We start from the raw sequence: 22,620 nt of genomic DNA, 5'->3' as shown, positions 1-22,620 counted from the left end.
GGTATGCCCTCCACTTCTTCTGCACTGGAGATCTTATTTCTTAGAGGAACATCTCCTCCTCCTTGCTTTGCTCTTGACTTCACTGTAACTCAACCCTCTGGCAGCGTCTTGGTCGATAAAATTTTTGTGTGAAAGTGCCTTTATTCTCTGGGGAGGTGTAGATTCCTAAGTTGAAAATCCTTTCCCCCCAGTTTTGAAGGTACAGCTCCGCGGTGCTGTTGCTGTGGAATATGAAGACATGTTGATTCGTAGAGGACTTCTTTCTGGGAACTTGTAGCATCTTTGTCTCTGGTGTTTCTAAAATTTCACAATATTTTCACTGTAGGTCTATTTTAAACCATTTTGTTGAGCATTTGAACCTGGAAACTCATATATTCGGATGTGGGTAATTTTCATGATTTTTAAAAACAATTTCCCAGCCTCCATCTTTCTCTTCCTGAAACTTCTACAGATGCTCAACTTCTTGTATTGGTTCTACTTATTTCCTTTTGTTTTTCAATCTTTGTTTTTGCTCTACTTTCCAGATTATTTTCTCCACCTATCCTTCCGACAATTCTAGTGTTTTTTTTTCTATTTCTTTCACACTTTTGTCTCCAAATATTCATATATGTGTGTGTATGTATATATACACATATATATATCGATCCTGTTATTTCCTGGATATACTACTATCTTCTCTTATTCTCTGAATATGTTTAAGAAATGTAGATGTTTTCTTCTCCCTGCATAGACCATTTGCTCCAAGTTGACTGTTTTGATGTCCAATCTTCATCCTGGAGATTCTTTTCAGAAGCCTGGCAATCCTTGGTTTATTGCCACTATTTAAGAGCGGAGCACGAAAAACGTGTTTGAAAGTCTGAGCACTTGGGTGGGGTTTGAAGACTGTTAGCTCTTGGCACAGAGTGATTTGGCTGGCCAATTTCCTTATGAACCCCTAACACCGCTGTGTTTCTGCTAAAGCTGGTTACACAGTCCAAACAAGGAGCGGGCAATCTCCCACCTATGGTATGTGTGCCACCATGTGCATGTTTCTGCGTGTGTACGACGTCTGTGTGCTGAAATTCTAATTCCCGAGGGGATGGTATTAGGAGGTGGGTCCTTTGGGAGATCATTAGGTCACAATGGGGGAGCCCTCATGAATGGGTTAGTGTCATAAAAGAGACCCCAGAGAGCTCCCTTAAGCCTCCAGCCATGTGAGGGCACAGCAAGGTGTCTGTCTCACCAGACACCGAATCTGTAGACACCCTGACCTTGGACTTCCAGCCTCCAGACTGTGAAGAATGCCCATCTGTTATTCATAAGCCACCCAGTCTCTGACATTCTGTTAGAGCAGCCTGGGCTCACTGAAAAAACAGCCTTGTTTTTACTATGGCCCTGCCCTCAGCCATGCCTAGTCTCTTATGTGACACGTTCCTCTCCAGAGATTTGACCTCTGGCTTCTGCTATGGTTGAGGATGAAAAGCTGCCCAGTTACACAGAACGGGACAAGAAATCTGAGGATTGAAATGGTTTTTAAATAAACTGTCTACCAATCTTTCTGGGTTTTGCTTCACCTTTACACCCTCCTTCCAAAGAACCCACTGCCACCAATTCCCACATCTTTTGAGAGTTCTTAGGCTTAGGACTCAGTTTACTCAGATGAGCTGAGTCAGTTACCACTCACTTATCTGCTTTCCAACTTGCAAAATTTTGTGACTATTACCACCTTTTTGTTTTCTTTGCCCTTGTAGGTTTATGCCATGTCTCTATGGTTTCAGAAGACATGTTTAGTCCACCAAATTCCCTGAAGCCCTCCATCCACAGCCCGCTGCCCACCAGCTTCTAGTCTCACTGATACTGACCGTGTTAATGCCGCCACTGACTTCAGAGTGCCAGTCAAACAGCTTTCCACCTTCACTTGACTCAGATGCTGGTGACACTTTTGTCTAAGCTCCTTCCTCCCTTAAATTCAGTAGCAACTCTCTCTCCTGGAATCAGTTATCACTCTCTTCACAAAATCCTCTTCTTTTCTTTACCCCAAGCCTGGTGTTCCTCTGGCTTCTTAGACCCCTGCTCTTTTCATTCTTGATATTCTGCCGGAATAAACACAAGATCCTTACACTGAACCATCTTAACTAGCACTGACACACTGACAACCTTAAAGTCTCTAGCTGCAGCCCAAGGCCATCTGCTGAAGCACAGACCCACTTCCCCAACAACTTCCTGGACGACTCTACTTGGATTTCTCAAAGCACCCCAGATTCAACATGTCCAAATCTAAAGTCATCATTGTGTTCACAAACCTATTACACCTCCCATGTTCTGTCATAATGGGGGGTGATGTTATCTACCTGCAAAAAGCCAGAGGACCAGAAGTCCCCCTGAGATCCTGTGGCTGACAAGCCGGACGACCGGAAGTTCCCCTAAGATCCTGTGGCCGCCAAGCCCGGTGACCGGAAGTTCCCCTGAGATCCTGTGGCTGACAAGCCAGATGATCGGAACTCCCCCTGAGATCCTGTGGCTGCCAAGCCCGATGAGTGGAAGTCCCCCCGAGATCCTGTGGCTGACAAGCTGGACAAGAGGAAATCCCCCTGAGACCCTGTCAGAGTCCATCCCATTTAAACACTCTCAGGGTCCTACTGGTTTTACCTTCTTAATATCTAGAATAGTTCTCAAAATTCTGTGTGCAACAGCATCGCCCATGGGGCTTGTTAAATATCAAGTGCTAAGCCTCAATGTGACAGTTTCTGATCTAGACCAAGAATCTGTATTTCCAACTAGTTCCCAGGTGATGCAGATGCTGCACACCTGGGGACTACACTTTGAGAACCGCTAATCCAGTAACCAGCACTCTTCACCTGTCCACTTCAGTCCCTTCGTCAGCACAGCCCTGTGCTGAGACGGTAACATCTTAACTTAGCTGACCTTTGTAAAACGTCCTCCAATCTACGACTGGAACATCCTTCCTAAAAAAAAAAGAACAATCTGCAGTCTTGAAATTTTCAGTGATTCCTCATAATTTTTCCAAATAACACTCAGACTCCCGGCCTGCCGTTCAGGGCCCTTGGCCACCTGCCCCTCACCCCCCACCCTGCCCGGCTAGCCAGCTACTACCGTGCACACACTCTACTCCTCTACTCTCACTAACACACACACAAACACACACACACACACACCCCTCTTATTTGCTCAAACACTCCCTACAGCTTCACATCATCTGTGACCACACTCTCAGCTACTGGTATTCTGTGATATTTTACAGTATCTATCAAGGAATATTTTAAATTGTCCTAATACCAATCATCTCTATCTTCTTAGAAATCTAAAATCTGAGGGGCACCTGGCTGGCTCAGACAGGTTAAGTGTCTAAACTTCGGCTCAGATTATCATCCCACAGTTTATGGGTTCGAGCCCCACGTCGGGCTCTGTGCTGACAGGTCAGAGCCTGGAGCCTGTTTCAGATTCTGTGTCTCCCTCCCTCTCTGCCACCCCCCACTTGTGTGCGCTCTCTCTCTCTCTCAAAAATAAATATTTAAAAAAAAGTTTTTAGTAAAAGAAATCTAAAATCTGATACACGTATTAAGAATAATCACATGAAAGGACAAACCAATGCATAGGCCTACGATACACGGTGGTATTTTACCACATTTTAAATACCTTCTAAATGTAAAGCATTCATTTTTATACAGATAACTGCACCAGATTTTCTACATATATGATAACATCAAAGAAGATGAAATCAGAAATGGTTTCTTTGAAATGAGCTGGCTATCAATAGATTGAAAATTCTTAAAAGAGTTCACAAAGGTCTCCTCTACATTATCAAATAAATCAATAAAAAGTTAATGAACCAAAGAAAAATACCTGAACTGACTTATATCTATTTTCCATATTTTTCCCCAGTTAATCTGGTTTAAAAAAAAACAACAAAACTAGAGAAATTCCTGCACAAAAAAACCATTCCCAACTAAATAAAATGATGAAAGCCTCTTAAAGACTCTACTTTTAAAAGTAGATTCAGATTCTGTGTCTCCCTCTCTCTGACCCTCCCCTCCTCATGTTCTCTCTCTCAGAAATAAATAAAAACATTTTTAAAATTAAAAAATAAAAAGAAATAGAACTGCCTTTAAAAAAATTTAACAGATTTTCACTTTCATGTAATGTTTATGTTTTTGAATAATGAGTTTATTTTTCTCATCTAGTCACATATTAAAAAGACAATGGGGGACACCTGGGCAGCTCAGTCGGCTCAGGTCATGATCTCATGGTTCATGAGTTCAAGACCTGCGTAAGGCTCTGTGCTGACAGCTCAGAGCCTGGAGCCTGCTTTGGATTCTGTGTCTCCCTCTCTCTCCGGTCCTCCCTCGCTCACACACGCACTCATTCTCCCTCTCATTCTCCTTTTCAAAACATTTTTAAAAATGTAATAAAAATGACAACGGATATTTAATACTTCAAAACTAGTCCCAAATGCCAGTACTGACGTCTTGCTCCAGCAGTGCTATTACCACATACGCCCTTTTGTCCTTCCTGCTGCTCCTTCTGCCTAGAAAATTCTTCCATTCTTTAAAAGTGGACTACCTGTCCCATTAGCTGGGCAGCCATCTGGTAAGGACGAGGGCCGGTCCCCGAGCACCTGTGCGGCCCCCCCTCCAAGGCCGGTCCACCCCAAACTCAGACCACCCTGGTGTCAGTCTCTGGGAGTCGGGGACCGCACCAGGAGTGTGACCCCACTAACACAGCGCCTGCCATGCAGCAGGTGCTCAGGGAAGGTTCGGTGAGCTAATTACTGCTCGACAGATAAGCTGCTTCCTCTCTGACCGGCACAACCTGATTTCCAGAAAACACGCTCTGGACCTCCCCAAAGCCCTCCGTTGAAGGACAGTGAAAACTGTGACCCATCCAAATTCATATTCCTTTCACTGGCTCTTTTGTTCCGAGTCATCCACGGGGCATTCATTAGCGCCAGGCCGGGGATACTGGGAGCCCACCAAACAGCCCCTTCCCTGCAAAGTCTCCCGCGTCTGTGTTCAGGTCCCCACAGGTCCCATTCGGCTTGGCGGCCACCCTTGCAGGGCACCCCGGGCCCCACCCGACAGCACGCATGCTTTACTCACCGGCCCGCACTCCAGGCGCCACCAGGCTGACAGGGGAGGCTACAGGGAGGCCACGGGGAGGCCGTGCCAAGTGAAGCTACGAGGCCCGCTCCGGGACGCCGCTGGGTGGGCTCAGAGGCTGGGAGCGGCGAGCTCTCTGGGCCACGCCGCGCCAGCCCCCCCACCTGCCATCTGCATCCCTGAACTGCTGTGTGGCAAAAACGTAACACCACCAGGTCCATGTACCTCTAGATGGTGTGAGTTCTGTCACCGGTTTCTGTCAGAACAGTGTTCTTACACATCCACCCGGCAGCCCCAGACAGTGAACCAGCCACCGAGGACCCCCACCCCGTCCCCCATGGTGGCCAGCCCACGGCTGTTCTCTCTCAAGGTTTCCTGATCCTCAGCTCCACCTGTGGGAAAGACGAGCCTGGCTACCGTCGCTTCGTACTTGTCTCTCTGTGCACTGTTGCCTCCCTGTTTACACCGTGAACCCCGTGCAATGACAAAGGCACACACCACATCTTACACATTATGTGAGTCCCCACGCACAAAAATCTCTTTTTTGATCTGGCAGTTACCACCCTGGACGTTAAGCGTCCTACTCTGCTGGGTGTCCCATGGGAGCAGTGACGGGTGTGGAAGAGAGTAAGCAGGAAGAAGAGAAAGTCAGAGAAAGTTCAAAACCAACAGGGCTGAGGCCAAGGCGTCACACAGCGGTATGCCAGTGCTACAATGCCTGTTTAATTGAAATCTTGTAATAAAAGTTTAAATACATAAAATGTTTTTTTGTTTTTTTGTTTTTTTATCAAAAGAACACCCCCCACGCCCCCAGCCGGACGTGCCCAGAGGAGGGCGGTGGGAACCGGCTACCTACAAGGGATGGACAAATGGCAGGTCCAACACTCGTTGGCTTTGTGTTCCTCAAAAGATGCTCCGTGAGCGCATTCAGAGTCTCAGGGAGGGAGAACCCCACCCCACACTGGCTTTCTTCAAGTGACGGAAGTCCACACAAGGCATTCTGTACCATGGAGAAAGCTCCTCGTGGCGTTCAGAAGACGAGGAAGAGCAGGGCTTCGTGTCTGGGCAGCACTATGTTTTCGACGGTGCGTTCCATGGAGTGCACCTGCTCGGGGGAGGCCGTCAAGAAGGCCAGCGGCCCGATGCGCTGCTCCGCGCACGAGTGGCAGAGGTAGCCGCCCTTGTTCTCCTTCCTGTTGCTCTGCAGAGAGAGGGGTAAGAACAGAGGTGAGGCGGACGATCGACGGACAGCTGTTTTGCACCGAGACTGTGCATTATCATCCTGAGGCTTCCAGACCCGTGCGCACCTCTGAGGTGACACGTAGCATGACCATCTAGGCTAGACTCAACTCCATCGATTCCCGCAGAGCAGAAACCAGAATCGATCAAGGTAAGGGACGAAGAGCCATGGAGGGAAAGCTGAACCGGGCCCTGCAGTTAAACAGCTGTCCTCTGCGGGGCCACAACCCAAGCTCCCAGACTCGGCCACAGAGCCTGACTCCCGATGATTCCGCCTCCGCCTCGGCGGTAGACCTGACACCGCCTGTGTCTTACAAAATTATAAAAAGTCCTGAACAAGGATTAAACAGATTTCTCTTCTATCTCGACCCGGGTCAGCACAGAGCTCACGTGTAATAAGATGCAAAGGACTGAGTCAGATTCTACGGAAGGCTGAGCCTGCCGCGAGAGCACATACGTAGGTGATGGGGAGCTTCTTCATGGTGAGCACGGTGTCCACGGGGATGGCGTTGTTGCACTGCCCCACACAGCAGCGAACCACCCCGGTCTTCAAGACGTCACTCGTCAGCTCTGCTCGCAAGAAGTACTCCTGGGAAAGGAAGAGTGAGACGGAGTAATGGCAATGCCTCTCCCACACTCCCTGTGCAAACTCCAATAGCTCCGGAACTGGAAAGGCTCTGGAGAGCCAGCAGAGTTCTCACGTGAGAACGACACCGCCCGCCCCGATCTCCCTCGGTTCTCCTGCCTTCCTCCCTGCCTGCAAGGCTGTCGCCGAGACAGAGCACTGAAAGCGGTTCAGCTGGATTCTTGTTAAAATGGTCAAGTAAAAAAAAAGAAGTGTAATAGGCAAACATGTAATACCATCGGCTATAATGACACTGCAGGCCTGTTTCTGGATTTTACATCCTGCTGACCTGTCCCAGAATCGTTAAAAATTATTTGTATGTTCGCTTTTCAACATAGCGAAACACGTTGCTATGGTACATGGTAAGCGGAAACAGAGGACTTTAAAAGATGTGCCCGCATCGACCTTCCATCTTCCCAAGCTTTTGGCTCTGCTAGTTAGCAAATATGTGAGCTCTGTGAGCCTCAGTTTCTTCTGCTATAAAATGCAGGGAACATAGCACCCGCATCCCTCGGCTGTCACGAAGAAGAAATCCTAATATATGCGAAGCATTCAGGGCCTGGCACACTGCCAGCACCCAAATCAAGCGGGAACCACCTCCTACACGAAATGCCCCAAGAACAGGGATGGATGTCTGGTCTGCTGTGTCTCTGGAGACGGCTGTGGCATAGGTGCGGGACCACAAACGTCTGCCGCCCAAGTAATTAGGATTCCATGTTTTCCAGATGACAACGGGCTCATCTAATTTTTGCAAAATCTATATCCAGTGGTTTGATTTATTTGGTTTTCTCTCTTGCAGGATCCGTCTGCCTGCTACAGAAAAGAACAGAAGATACACAAACACCCATGTTCCCGCCAATGACTGAGGGACAACGAAACCGTCAAATGCTGTCAAAATTAAACAACAGACTGTGCTGAAGTCCCCTTTGCCCGTCATCGCCAGGCCACTCCCCGGAGATAACCAGCATCGTGAATGTGCTGTGCATCCTTTTTGGTCCATTCTAAGACGGCTTTAAGTATATATGTATCCAAGAACATTACGTGCCATCTTAAAGGTATTTATTGACCCAAATGTTATACTCTGAGTTTGCTTCTCATCTAGTCCATTTGTTTTACATGCTACACAGGATTTAATCAAATCGTCCTTCCACATCTCATGTAGCCATTCCTTCTGTGTGGATACTCAGGTTATTTTCAAATTATTGCCCACGATGCAGCAATGAATACACTTGTACGTGTTTTCCCACCCACGTGCGCCACAGTTTCTTTCCACAAGCATTCTGCCCATGATCTTCACCGAGAAGCCCACTTAGCATTACATGTCTGTACACAAAAGACTGAAATATTCGTTCCACAAAACTGTATTTAACTTCTGTGCGGTGTAGTCTTTCTCTTCTGGATTTTATTCCACCTTGCCTTTTTCTACAAGCTCATCATAACCCACAAAGCTAGTCTCCTAAATCATGAATGGACCGCCAGCCACATTCGGGAAAACACGGTTCCAGACAGCAGCTCTCACTTAGGCCTTGGGACCCCCTGACACTACTGAACATTAAGGACTCCACAGAAGGTTTGTTCATGTGAGTTACATCCCTTAATGTTCACGTTAGAATTTAGGCTAAGAAATTGTATGTTTATTCTTCTTAGAAATAGCAAACCTATCACATGTTAATATGTTTTTATGAAAAACCACCGTATTTTCAGGGGAAAAAAAAAAGCTTAGAAGAGCAGCATCATTTTCCACGTTTGCAAATCCCTTCAACACCTGGCTTAGTGGAAGACAACTGCTTCAGCGTCCCATCCGTGGCGATGTCACGTCCTGCAGAAAACTCCACTGTGTGCTTGTGGAGCGCCGAGGGCAAAGGGTGGGGCCTTCCTAGCATCAGACAACAGTACAGAGTTTATGTCTGAACCGGTAGCCAGAGAGTTAATGGGACTGGCAAGCACAGCTGTGACTTTTTACCCAGGCCTTTTCATTTTCATTTGCCCTTGCGGTTCTCAGACTCTCTTCCTTCTGGCAGGCGGGTTTGAGGCTTGCCCCTCGAATATGTCCCTTCGTCACTGCTTGCTTAATGTCTCAGTCTTTGCCGCGCTGAGCAGACGAACTTGGGTTCGGCCTCAGATGTGGCGAGCCCACTGGGAGCTCTCTGCTGGTGGTTCGTCGGCCCCCAGCCAGTAGCAGAGTCCAGTGACAGGTCCGAGCAGCTGCCTGGGCTCTCTGCCCAACGGCCCGTCCCCGGGGCCCCATCCTGACTGGGCGCGGCCAACCTCGGATGCTGGCAAGAAACAGTTTTGGGGTTCGGTTTGGACAGACATCTCTTGGTGAGTACTTCCTATCAAGTGGTACATGAGCTCATTTCTTCCTCCCCTTCAGCGGTCTCTGAATAGGGAGGTGGGGTTCTCTTAACCTCCTCTTCTTGCTTAAGAAAAGGTGGGGAGGAAGCAGTTGGGTTCGGTTGGTAGAGCTCTGATCTTCAAGAAGAAACCAGAAACTAGGAAGCTATTTGTTCCGTTCATGAAGCCCAACTTCTGGGGAAGAACCAGTGCTCACAGTGCTACTCTGGGCTTCATTTCGTTTGTGTGTTGCTAGAGCTCTGATACCTCTGAATAAAACCAACTATGTTCTACCTGGAAAATGAGACATGACTATCTGACTCCCCCACCCGCAGCCCTTTGGGCTGTATTCTCCAAAATTGGGCAATCATTTTTTGCAACACTGCCTGGCCACAATATTCATTAGACTCTGGAGAAAAATGACCACTTGACAAATCCATAAATTATGTAATATCATCTTGCAATTAGGTTTGTAAAAGGGAGATATCTGGACGTTAGGCCTTTAAGACATTTGCATCTTGTTTGTCTATTTGTATGTGTCCACAAATGTTGTAAATGTGAGCTTTTTCCTCTACCTCTGGATGGTACTGATAAAGTTAATTTGTAAAAGAGCTCTGTTTAGTTTGCTTAAAGGCAAGCATTTGTTGGGGTGCCTGGGTGGCTCAGTCAGTTATGCGGCTGACTTCAGCTCAGGTCATGATCTCACAGTTCATGGGTTCGAGCCCCGTGTCAGGCTCTGTGCTGACAGCCAGCTCAGAGCCTGGAGCCTGCTTCGAACTCTCTCTCTCTCTCTCTCTCTCTCAGAAATAAATAAAACATTAAAAAAAAAATTTAAAGGCAAGCATTCGTAAAAACTGGGCATTCTAAAACTCAGAAAGATAGAAACTAACCAAATGGTTTTTAAATTCCCATGATCTTGAAAAATATTTGGAATTAAGCTAATTTAAAGTTGCTGGTTTAATGGAAATGACACGGGAAACAATTCTGTAAAGCTGCAGAAGATCTTTGAGAAGGGAATCTTTGGAAAGGAATTTTGTACATGGTCGGGACTAAGACTATGGAGAACTAGTACGTAAAAAGTCTAGGGATGCTCAGTCGGTTTAGCGTCTGACTCTTGGTTTCAGCTCAGGTTATGCTCTCATGGTTTGTGGGTTCGAGCCTTGCCCATTGGGCTCTGTGCTGACATCGCGGAGCCTGCTTGGGATTCGTTCTCTTCTCCCTCTCTGCCCCTCTCTGCTTGCACTCACTGTCTCTCAAGATAAATACATAAAATTAAAAACAAAAGAAGTCTACTAGGGAGTGATCAACACCTAGGGAAGAGAAGAGAGCCTAAAAGTGCAAGACCAGACAGAAGTTGAGCAGTGATCCAGTAACAGAAGCCTTAGCTGATCCTCCGAGGAGTTCCAAAAGTTGGATTACCCTTCAGAACATCCTAAACTTAAGGTCACTGGTTGTGACCACTGGGGTAGAGGGCATGCCCTTGGCTGTCTTCGGTCAGGGCAATCCCTGCTGGCCGTGAGGGCTGAGGGCAGCCTTCCTACAGCTGAGAGCTCTTTGTTCCTGATGAAGACTTTGAATGAATGGGAAAACTGCATTCAGATAGATTCTTGTTTGAAACATTGCTGGTTCTGTTTGCTCTTCCAGCTTTAAGGCTGTGACTTGGGGAAATCTGGTAAAATACTCCTTTGTAAACAAATATGAATATTTATCATTTTCTCCCAAACTGATCCTTCCAGAGTTGAGAAACTCTCAGTGACTCTTTTTTTTCTTAGTGACTATTCTTATTTTCACGGCAACGTATTTATTTACATAAGGTCAGTAAGAATCTGTTCTCCTTACGACAGAGCACAACTGGAAACACTGGTGGTATCGCTACGGCTGTGACTGGAATGTCATATTTGAGGGACCCACGCATAGACTCAGATATGACCAGACAGCTTTGAGGAACTAAGGGTGACTTTATGGAGCCCCTGACACCCCTGGGAAAAACCAGCCTGATACCTGCTTACAGGGTTCCCGGCAGCCTTACCACAGGAGTAAAGAAGGCCGCTTCCTGGCAGGTGTAGCAAACTCAAAATATTTTGGGGGCCTCAAAGAGAATTCACCAAATCTGTAGGTATTGCAGGCAAAGTCTGATGGCAAGTTTGGCTTGTCTTCTTAGCCTCAAAAGGTTCTTAAAAAGTTCAATCTGAAATTCCTTATGAGAAGTTCCAGGAAAGCAGATTTTAAAAAAGGCCAATCGCTATTTTTGTTTATGCTTATGCAATTAGGACAAGTTTGTTAAAAGTGGGCTTACTTTGGGGCGCCTGGGTGGCTTAGTCGGTTAAGCGTCCGACTTTCGCTTGGGTCATGATCTCACGGTTCGTGGGTTCGAGCCCCGCATCAGGCTCTGTGCTGACTGCCAGTTCAGAGCCTGGAGCCTGTTTCAGTCTGTGACTCCCTCTCTCTCTGACCCTCCCCTGCTCACGTTGTCTCTCTCTCTCTCTCTCTCTCTCCTAAAAATAAATAAAAAAACATTAAAAAAAAAAAAAAAGTGGGCTTACTTTACACGCACACTGGTCTCACCCCAGCTGTCTCTGAAAGTGAGAGGGAGTTCCGAGGAACGGTGGCAGTGGCACGCCTTGGCGGACGTTAGGGCCTGGCTCTGAACTAACTGGCTGAGCGTGCGTCTGCCTGTAGAACTGGCCGAGGCCTTGCGGGCTGCCTGCCCTGCCTCGGAGCGGCCCTTAGAAGCAGGCCTTGGCTCAGCCCCTGTGGCGTGTCACTTAGAAGATGCTTTGCGTACTTTTCATGACTTTGGAATTTCCAACAGGGCGCACATTAGGGAACCGGACACCATGGGACACACGTTCAGGACACAGATGTGCCCTTGTGCGGCCTCAATCCTGGAGGACCCCGAGCACCAGCCCCCACCTCGTCAGACAGGACCGTGGGAGGTGCTGGCCAGCCCTCCTCCAGGGAGACCACGGGGACTCGTCACTCTCGTACAGAATCCACGGGCTCTACGTACACCCTGTGAGCAAGGACAACCCGGAAGGAGCCGGCTTGCAGCAGCCAGCCTGAGGGACCCAACCGCCCTCGAGGAGAGCTGGCCCGAAGCAACCCGGTCACAGGGCTCCCCTAAATCCCAGATGAAGTAAGACCAAATACAGTCCAAGAACTAATAACCAAGGAACAAAACTCTTGCTAATGCAGGACGTTGGGTTTCAACATGGAACTAAATATTCCTCAACGAGAGCAGAAGGTTTCCATTCCTCTAACTCGGATCTTCGCTCCATTTTGGCAGGAAGTGACCAGACAGGTCAGGTTCCCAATTCCCTCAAGAGTGAAGAATGATCAAAAGACAGTGGGGACCCGGAACCGGAAGCGAAGGGTTAGTGGGGCCACTAAGTCAGCAGTGACCTCTGCTCATTTGCCTTTCAATTCTGGGACTCCCTTCCCTCTCCCCTCCTCCCAGCAGGTGGCCTGAGGCTTGCCCTCCCACCTCCCCCTGTGGCTGCCTCTGGAAGAAACCCCCTCCTTGCCACACCCACCCGGCAGACAGACCAAACCCAGGTCTGTGTCCGGCATCTACTGGGAGGAGGCCGGAGTCCCCCAGCACCGGCACTCTCGTGACACTGCTGAGCAGCAGGGGACACCGTGAGCGCCCACCTCCCGTCATTCTAGCCGACACCTGACAACGTCAATCGTTTTCTCCTTCACCTGATTATTTTAGTTTGCATTTCCGGGACTTTGACAGAGTTGTTTTTTTGTTTCTTTTTTGAATCTGTTCACTGGCCATTGGGGTCCCTTTTCTGTGAACTTCTCGTTTACATCTCGTGCCTTCACAACCACTCGGCTGCTGGTTTCTGACTAACCTGTGGTTGTTTATGGCCTCTGTCAGCCCTACTTCCTGCAGCAACGCAAGCTCCGGGAGGCCAGAGATCCATGTCGTTCGCTGCCAGGCTCGCAGACCAGCGCCTGGCACACAGGTGGGCCCACTCGGCGTCTGCCTCCACCCCGCAGCAGGTCTTTCCATTAGATGTGAAGCAGCGGCCCGCACAGCAGAGGGAACAGGCCCGGGACCACGCCACCTAGGCTCACAGCCCCTCCACTCACTACCTGTGCGTCTCGGGGCAAACTACTTAACCACTCTGTGCCTCCGCTTCTGTATCTGTAAAATGGCAGAATGGGCATCTCAAAGGATGTTTTTTAAAGGTTAATGTTGGCTGTTATTTTATCACACTCAAGTTTTTACATTTTGATGTAATCGTAAAGAGCTTTTTTATGATTTCCTATTTCCATGTCAAGCTTATTAAGAAAACCTTCCTCACCTAAGGTATTTTTCTAACATTTCTAACATTTTTTTCTTACACTTAGGTCTTTGATCCAATTGGAATTTATTAATAGGGCATAATGAATTTCACTCTTTCCATATGGAACTGCCCCAATGCTGACGAGAACATTCCTTCCCTATCTGTAATCCCTATCTATTTTTAGGTTTTTTTTTAAATGTTTATTTTTGAGAGAGAGAGAGAGAGTGAGAGAGAGACAAAGAATGAGCAGGGGAGGGGCAGAGGGAGAGACACAGAATCCAAAGCAGGCTCCAGGCTCTGAGCTGTCAGCACAGAGCCTGACACAGGGCTCAAACTCCAGAACATGAGATCATGACCTGAACCAGAGTCAGACACTTATCCAACTGAGCCACCCAGGTGCCTCCCTAGCAATTTTTAAGTTTACTTATTTTTGAGAGAGACAGAGAGAGAGAGAGAACGAACCCAAGCAGGCTCTGTGCTGTCTCCACAGAGCCAGACATGGGGTTCAAACCCATGAACTGTGAGATCATGACCTGATAGGAAAATCACGAGTTGCACATTCAACCAACCGAGTCCCCCAGGTGCCCCTGTAATCCCTAGCTATTATGTATGACGGTCCCACATATCCACCTGACTTTCTGGAACTCCCATTGATCTATCTCCTCTGGCACCAACACCAGACTGTTCAATCTTTATACTTAGAATATCCATCCAGAAGTCCCCACACCAAGCTCTTCCTTAAGTTGACTATTTGGGGGCTATCCCTCTACCATAGGAATTTTAGAATCAGTTTATCAAATTCTAACAGGATTAAATCCTATGGGGCACTGAGCATACTCTTTAGGGAGAAATTCCATTTTCAATCCATAAATAGGATCTTTTCTTTTTAATATAATTTATTGCCAAGTTATCTAATACACAGCGTATACAGTGTGCTCTTGAATTCGGGAGTAGATTCCCGTGACTCATCACTTCCATACAACAGGGCTCATCTCAACAAGTGCCCTCCTCAAAACAAACAAACAAACAAAAAACCATAAATAGGATCTTTAAGATGCAGAAGGATCCCACTGGGCAAACGAGTCATTTCAAAGTCTAACAATTTCTAAAAGCTAAAAAAACAAAACAAACTTTATAATCCCAAAGAAGATAAAGCAATCTTTCTATGTAGATGATTAGCTTGAAAACCGTCACCGGTGCACTGAGAGGCGCAGTGCTACGGTGGGGACTGTGCACCTGGCCGGAACGGGGATTATACGGCACACGTGCACGTGGCCGACTCTTCAACTCCCCAGATCTCGCTGGTGCATCTGAAACTGCCTAACAGCTCCCCTCCTCAACCATAAATCCCACGAGACCATGGAGCACATTACTTATTTTGTTCCCCCTTGGCTCACTCCAGTGCTTGGCACACCACAGGGGCTCTGTACATCTAGTCTGTTGTCGAAGTGAAGGAGTGAATCAAACCACCTCTGGGGCGCCTGGCTGGCTCAGTGGGCAGAGCATCCAACTCTTGATCTCAGGGTCCCGTGTCCAAGCCCCACATTGGGCATAGAGCCTACTTTAAAAAAAAAGCCATCTCTACTCTTTAGTGACATCTTGGGTCTCCAATGCTTCCAAAGGTATGAAGACCAGGGGCTGCAGGAAACACCACCACCTGAGGAGCTGCCAGGGGCTTACACCAAACCACCGATCTGTGCCAAGGGCCGAGGGCAGGACTACGGCCAGCTGTTGCGAACTATCCCAAGGAGAAGCAGAATCCAACCCCAAGGCTTCATCTGAACCCCTGGCCTTCAGGAACCCAAAGGCATGTGTCCCCACTGCCTACACATCCCTTCCTTCAATGACTCCAGGCTGTTTGGGTTTTAGATGCACTGGCCCCTCACTAGCAGGCAGGCCCTTGGCCCACAAAGCACCGTGCACACAATCCTCACCATCGACTTCCCGAGGGCAGTACTGTCCGCGTCCCCTCCACACAGAGGAGGCACAGGAGTTGAGAACCTAGGTGACGTATGCACAAGATCAGAGAGCCAGACCACTGCACATGTGGGGCCCAGGGCCGCTGGTCTTCCAGCAGCAATCAGAGGTCCCTCCTAGGAGGCAGCGATACAGAGCTACGTGACAAGGACATGACGACAGCAACACTTCTGTCGTGTAAAAACTGTGCCAGGCACTGCTGAGTGAGCGAGCGCCTCCCTGCCCCAACCACCGTGCCCTTCCTCCAACGCCGGTTCTCCCCTCGACGCCTCCCTCTTGGGGCTCCCTGTCTCTGAGGACCCCTGTGCCCTCCCAATCCACCAATACAGCCCCCATCAGGCCACGGGACACTCCTCTAACCCCTCCTCCAAGGCGCCATGATCGCCTGGGGGCCAGGTTTACGGATTAGGAAACAGAAGCAGAGTGCCCGGCCAGGAGACCAGGGCCGGGAGACCGGGACGTGGACTGAGGCACTGTGCTCCGGGACCTGTGGAATGGGGCCAGGCCTCCCAGCAGGATGGACGTGCCACTTCCATCCGGAGACAAGCACTGAGCACCAACTCCGCCACGCACTGCTCTGAGCACATGTTTGTGCGGCCTGGATTAACAATCTTGGGTCTGGGGGGCGGGGGGGGGGGAGCAGAGAAGAGTCTCTGAGCAACTAGCCTAACTGTATGGTCCCTCGTTCGCTAACGCGATGACTCCCTTCACTTCCTCAAAAATTAGAGAAACAAAGGAACCAAAAAGGCTGCTGGTGATTAGCTAGATTTTCTGGGAGAGGAAAAAGAGGTGAGAGAGAGAGGCCAAAATGGCCTCTCACCCTAGGTAGCAGGAAACGACGGCTCCCCTTTGTTCGAAAGCCTCCACGCACAGGACCCTCCCATTCCTGTGCTCTCATGTCCTGCAAATTATGACCCCGCTTCCCCGCAGCCTTCCTCTCTGAGCACAGGGTATGTCGCCACTTCCAAAGAGGATGTTCCCAAACAGATTCATAAGTTGTGATAAAAAACGAGAAGTGTTCCCTCTCACGCATGGGCTTTCGGACTCAAACATCTGTTCACACAGAGGGGCGTACTTCCGGGGCCTCCTCAGAGCATTTCTGTGAGCAAGAGACGTTTTCCAACCTGGTCTCAGTAAGGTGGAAGTGTTTCTCTAGGCTCCGAGTCCTTTTCCTCAAGGGGAAATACTCATGTTCTCCATAAAATACATGCAATAACCAACGGATAAGCTTCCAATTCGCTTTAAAAAGGCTTCTGACTCTTGCTCGTAACTGGTGGACTCTAAGGTCTACAATCACTGTGAAGAATTTGGCAGGATCTACACAAATCCCACACCCATTTATCCTTTACATAGAAACAGATTCTAGAATGTGTTCCCCAAGATGCACTGGCAAAACAGAAAATGACTTGTGCCTACGATTATGCCTTGTGGTATTATTATTCAAAGCAAAAGACCAGAAGGAACTCAGTAGCCATCAGTCAGGGACTGCATCGGTCATGATGCACTGACCCAGGGGCTACTACTCAGCTTCTCAAGGGATGGGCGAGAGCTTCATGATCTAATGATAATAAGCGATCTCCATGCACATTTCTCAATGACAAAGTGAAGTTCAGGATATTAGATACAGGATACTACCTTTCGAGAAAAAGGAGAATAGAAAAATGTATGCTTTTGCTGATGTTTGCAAAGGATAAATCAAAAACTAGTTTTAAAAAATAGCTATGGGGGTGCCTGAGTGGCTTGGCTGGTTGAGGGTCTGGCTTTTGATTTTGGCTCAGGTCAAAATCAAGTTTTCGGTTTGATCTCACTGTTTCGTGGGTTCAAGCTCTGCGCTAGGCTCTACGCTGACTGTGTGGAGACTGCCTGGGATTCTCTCTCTCCCTCTCTTTCTCTGCCCTTCCCCTGCTTGTGCTCTGTCTCTCAGAATAAACTTTAAAACAAATTTCTAAAATAATAGTAATAAAAAATAGCTATAATGATGGAGGGAGAGAGTCTGATGGGGACAAAAATAGAATGAGACTTTTACACTTGTTACAAAGTTTTACTCTGAAAACATAAATGTTTCAAATATTCAAAAAGACCATCAAATCAACCAGAAGTAAAACAATCCTTACAGAGACAGTAAGCAAACAGATGTATCTAACTGTAATTCAACTGCTGGATCTCAGCAGAGGAAAACGGACTTCCTTCAAATGCCTTCAGACATGGTAAGAGCACATCTTTAGTGGGATTTGGAGAAAGGGAGCTCTTAGCACATCTTAAATTCCACTCAGTATTCTATTAATAGTAATACTACTATTATTTTATATAGCTTTTACACACGGTAGAATCATATAAATAATCAATATGGTTACGAACCAAAATCCATACAAGCACACAAGAAGGCAAGCCTAGTGTGTGGAACATTCTGCAGGACAAGTGGCTCAGAGACAGGCGCTTTAGAAGGAAGGAGGGGCCTTAGACTGCTCTCAATTATGAAGCTTTCCTATTTTTTTTTAATGTTTATTTTTATTTTTGAGACAGAGAGAGACAGAGCTTGAGGTAGGGAGGGGCAGAGAGAGAAGGAGACACAGAATCTGAAGCAGCTCCAGGCTCTGAGCTGTCAGCACAGAGCCCAAAGTGGGGCTTGAACCCACAAATCATGAGATCATGACCTGAGCCAAAGTCGGACGCTCCACCAAATGAGCCACCCAGGTGCCCCTGAATTGGGAAACTTAAGAGACTTCACAACCAAAGGTTAATTTGGACCCTGATTTGAACAAACCAACTCAGAAAAGGCATTTTTGAGACAATCGCAAAAGTATGATTATGGATTGGGTGGCAGAGGCCAACAGAATTGTAAAAATTTTATAAGCTATGGTAATAGCACTATAATTATGAAAAAAAAAATCCATTTTTCAGAGGTGCCTACTCCAAATATAGATATATATGTATGACTTGTATGTAGTCATTCAATTTATTATTTTCTTGACTTTTGAAGATCTCAGAATTTTCCTAAGTTAAAAAAAATCCTATTTAATACATGCTGTGAAATATTAATGCTCTAGAATACTTCCACTAAAAATCACCAACATGACAATTTGATTTTGTTATAAATCCAACCACTGGTGTCGCTAGTTCTAGGAGAAAACCACACTACAAGTTCTAAAAAAAAAAAACTTATGACCAACATTTACATAAAAACTCATGATAGGTAGAGATTATTTGTATATAAAAAGTATTACAGTTGACGGCTGAGTAACTCTGAAATGCATGGGTCTACTTACACATGGATTTTTTATAGTATTGTGTTGTAAATGTAACTTTCTCTTCCTTATAATTTTCATTTAACTTACTTTACCATAATAATATCACAGGTAGGGGCGCCCGGGTGGCTCAGTCGGTTGAATGCCTTTGGCTCAGGTCATGATCTCACAGTTGGTGAGTTCGAGCCCCGTATCTGGCTCACTGCTGTCCACACAGAGCCTGGAGGCTGCTTCAGATCCTCTGTACCAACCCCCCCTGCAACTCCCCCGCTTGCACGTGCTCTCTCAAAAATGAACATTAAAAAAAAAAAAAAAAGTACTGGGGCGCCTGGGTGGCTTAGTCGGTTAAGCGTCCAACTTTCGCTTAGGTCATGATCTCACGGTTCGTGGGTTCGAGCCCCGCGTCGGGCTCTGTGCTGACTGCCAGCCCAGAGCCTGTGACTCCCTCTCTCTCTGACCCTCCCTGCTCACGCTGTCTCTCTCTCCTAGAAATAAACATTAAAAAAATTAAAAAAAAAAAAAAAACACCAGTATAATCCATCTAACATACAAAATATGTGTTAATCAACTGTTTATGTTACCGTAAAGCTTCTGGTCAACAGCTGGCTATTAAGTTTTTGGGGGGTCTGGGGTGCTTGGGTGGCTCAGTCAGTTAAGTATCTGACTTCAGCTCAGGTTATGATCTCACAGTTGAGCTCAGAGCCTAGAGCTGCTTCAGATTCTATGTCTCGTTCTCTCTCTGCTCCTCCCCCATTCGCACGTGCTCTCTCACTCTCAAAAATAAACAAACATTAAAAAACAGTTTTGGGGGAGTCAAAAGCTATACATAGTTTTTCAACGGTGTGGGGCACGGGAGGGGTGGGTGTTGTTCAGTGCCCCTAACCCCGGTCTTGTTCAGGGTCAACTGTATTTCTACTTCCTCCCACCGGTACTGGTTTAGAGATCAAGAGAAACCACACTTACCTATAAACCAGGGGGCCAAATCCAGCCCAGTGCCTGTGTAAATAAAGTTTTATTGGGACACACAGCCACACCACTCACTAATGAACTGCCTGTGGCTGCCCTCATCCTCTGACAACAGAGTTGAGCAGACGCAAAGCCTGAACTAGTCACTGTCTGGCCCTTCACAGAAAAAGCGTTAAAGGTCTGCTCTAAGTCACCTCTGGAAACCGCTGGGTGGCCCAGAGCCAATCAGGATGCAACCAAGAAAAGGGCTCTTGCTCTGAGCTCCAGACACGTGAGCTGTCACACTCGGTGAGGCTCAGGTGAGGCAAAGCTGCGTGGGGAACGTGCAGCTGACTGCAAGTTCCAGACACATTCTTATGGCCAAATGGGCCTGCAAGGGGCTCAGAGGAAAAATGACAAGGAGGCTTGAAAGACAAAAGTGCTATGAAAACGCAAAGGAATTCGTCTTCTGCTGCTGTGATGGGTCAGAGTGTGGACCTGCAAAGTGTCTCCCCGGAAGGCTCTGAGACCATCTTCTTCAAATATGTGGGGAGAAATCCTATGTGCTGCCATGTTTACCATCTGCCTCTTCACCTGGAGCGCGGGCTCTGGGAGGGCAGGAGCCCCCTCACCCACCATCCCACCCCCGGAACGGGCGTTTCTGAGCATCACGGTTCTGTGGTACCACCACCTAACAACGCGGGGACTCGGACCGCCACTTACTAAAACTGACTAGCGCTCCACACCGCCGCCCGCCCCGAGGTTCAGAGCCATAGGTGGCAATGCTTAGATTCTACAGCTCCAGATATCCTCACCCCCGAGAGAGCACGAAATAAGGCTCTGTAGAATCCCTTCTGCTCGGGAGAGCGCCAAGGATGGAAGAGTATCGATAGGCTGAAACCTGAGGCTTAAGTGTAAAAGTTAAGTATCTTTGGCTCAGGGAAAGACGCACGACTACCCAGAGTAGTGACCCTGGGCTCGAGTTTCTGTGTAGTTTCCAACAGGACTGAAAAGACGATGAAAATGCTCTGACCTGTGAAAGGCAGCAAAGAGCCAGACTCGAGAAGGTGGGAGGCAGGCAGGTCTGTAAGTGTGAGACACTTTGTGGCGTCTCAGCCCCAGGAGGCCGGGTGCCTGAATACCCCCGCTCCCCTGCGGAGGACACACTCCTTCCGAGCCGGTGCAAAAGGGACTGGGGAAGGGGTGGGAGGCAGTGCAGACACAGAAAACACTCTTGCTGGCGTTTTCCCAAGAGCCACGAGCCCCCGGGCACTGGCGCAAGAGCAGCCCTTCTCTTCCCACTCAGGAGCCCGAACCCAAGGCCCTCGCAGACCACAGACTGACCCCTTGTTCATACGCACAAACTGAATGTCGCTCAGTTAACTCGGCTACCGGTTCCTCTTACCCCAGCTAAAGTCAGGATGTTCTCCAAGGACTTGGTCATGATGAGACGCTTCTTGGCACGAGTTACTGCGACATAGAGTAGGTTCCACTCGTCCTCGGAAAATGACTCTAAAGCAAGTAAAAGGAAGAAATGGATCAAGTCAAGAGCCTGCTTACAAAACCATGTGTCCCTGTCTAAATGTTTATGGCCCCTCCGTGCCTCCCCCACCGAGAAAAACCACTCAAGATGGGCTGGCCGTATGTACAAAATTTTCCTACAAACACCACCTCCATAAAACAAACAACCACCTAACAGACTTGTGGCACAAAAGGCCGAGTTTTCATCTGTGCGGCTGCTGGTCTGTCCCGGGATCCTGCTCACGAGTCACTAAGCAGCCGTGCTGTGCCCGGTGCATGTTTTTATCCGCTCTCCCGCTCCCCTTCACGACAGCCGTGTGGCACTGACAGGGGAAACTGAGGCTCACAGAGGTCAAGTCACTTTGACACACAGGCCGAGGCTAAGCAAGGGCCTAGAAGCCGAAGCCAATGCTACGTGTCCCCAAAGCCCACGTCTCCTTCCTTTTCCCGACACTGTCCCTCTCCCTGACTCCATCCACGCTGGAAATGCCTTGGGCTGGAACCTGACAAGCTGGGAAGAATCACACGTTATGAGGCTTTCCTGCCTCCCTGAAGCTGCCCCCGTCGCATTCACAACAGCCAGCATAATGCTGGGAGCTCGGTACCAAGTGGCTGAGGTGTGAGTATGCACTAGGCAGTTACGCTGTGCACTTTAAATGGATAGATTGTATGATATGTGAATTACAACTTGATAAAGCTGTTGTAGAACAAAAACCAAAACTACAGGTACACGTGGCAATGACCAGCAAGGAAAAAGAAAGCAGCAGCATGTTAAATAAACTCTTCTTCCCCAGTATCGAGCCACTCTGGTCTCTGGGCCCTTCCTTGCCGCCCTCTGCTCTAATCTATCTTCAACACCTAATGGATGTATTCCTGGGAGATCAGGAGGTTCTAGTATTTCTATTTTCACCCCGCCAATATACCCTACGCCCCAGGTTCAAGGTCTACAGTTAACAGAGCATTTGTTTGGCAGAAAAACTTCACATGGTTTAATTCTATGATTCAAAACCAAAATAACCGCACTGATGCTTAGAGTGTAACAAGTAGCCTTGAGTATAAATTTATGTAAGAGCAGCAAGATGACACAAAGGGCTTACTTTTTCACCTTTTAGGATTTCCCGGCCTCTTTAAGAAAAAGGGGATTTAATTTTAAAAAACAACACTTGGGTGAGCAGGTCACCCGTGTGAGTTAAAGCTGCTATGAGGCTGGGCGCCCAGCACGTGGTGGTGAGAAGCCCCAAGCTGAGAGCTGGCGGAACAGGCGGCCCGGGGGCCCAGCTGACCGGCCAGCAGCCCTGGGGGTGGCCCAGAGACTGGCTTTTCAAAAAACACAGTACAACAAT

The 22,620-nt window shown here is 48.0% G+C and overlaps 1 protein-coding gene across 3 annotated transcripts in view; it reads right to left on the bottom strand.

The window, feature by feature from the left end:
* Positions 1-5,795: 5,795 nt before the first annotated feature.
* The window catches only part of FBH1 (F-box DNA helicase 1), a 51,511-nt gene continuing 34,686 nt past the window's right edge, over positions 5,796-22,620 (bottom strand). For all 3 annotated transcript variants that reach the window (XM_039240387.1, XM_039240389.1, XM_039240388.1), the window contains 3 exons: positions 21,162-21,268; positions 6,793-6,924; positions 5,796-6,297 (listed from right to left, as the gene is read on the bottom strand). In XM_039240387.1, the coding sequence (XP_039096318.1) occupies positions 6,127-6,297; positions 6,793-6,924; positions 21,162-21,268 (410 nt within the window). In that variant the 3' untranslated portion in view covers positions 5,796-6,126. The remainder of the gene's footprint in view (positions 6,298-6,792; positions 6,925-21,161; positions 21,269-22,620) is intronic.

The sequence above is a fragment of the Hyaena hyaena genome, unplaced genomic scaffold, assembly GCF_003009895.1.
Source record: "Hyaena hyaena isolate Hyena2069 unplaced genomic scaffold, ASM300989v1 scaffold_174, whole genome shotgun sequence".
In the NCBI taxonomy this organism is placed as follows: Eukaryota; Metazoa; Chordata; class Mammalia; order Carnivora; family Hyaenidae; genus Hyaena; species Hyaena hyaena.
This window is presented reverse-complemented; position numbering and strand designations above follow the sequence as displayed.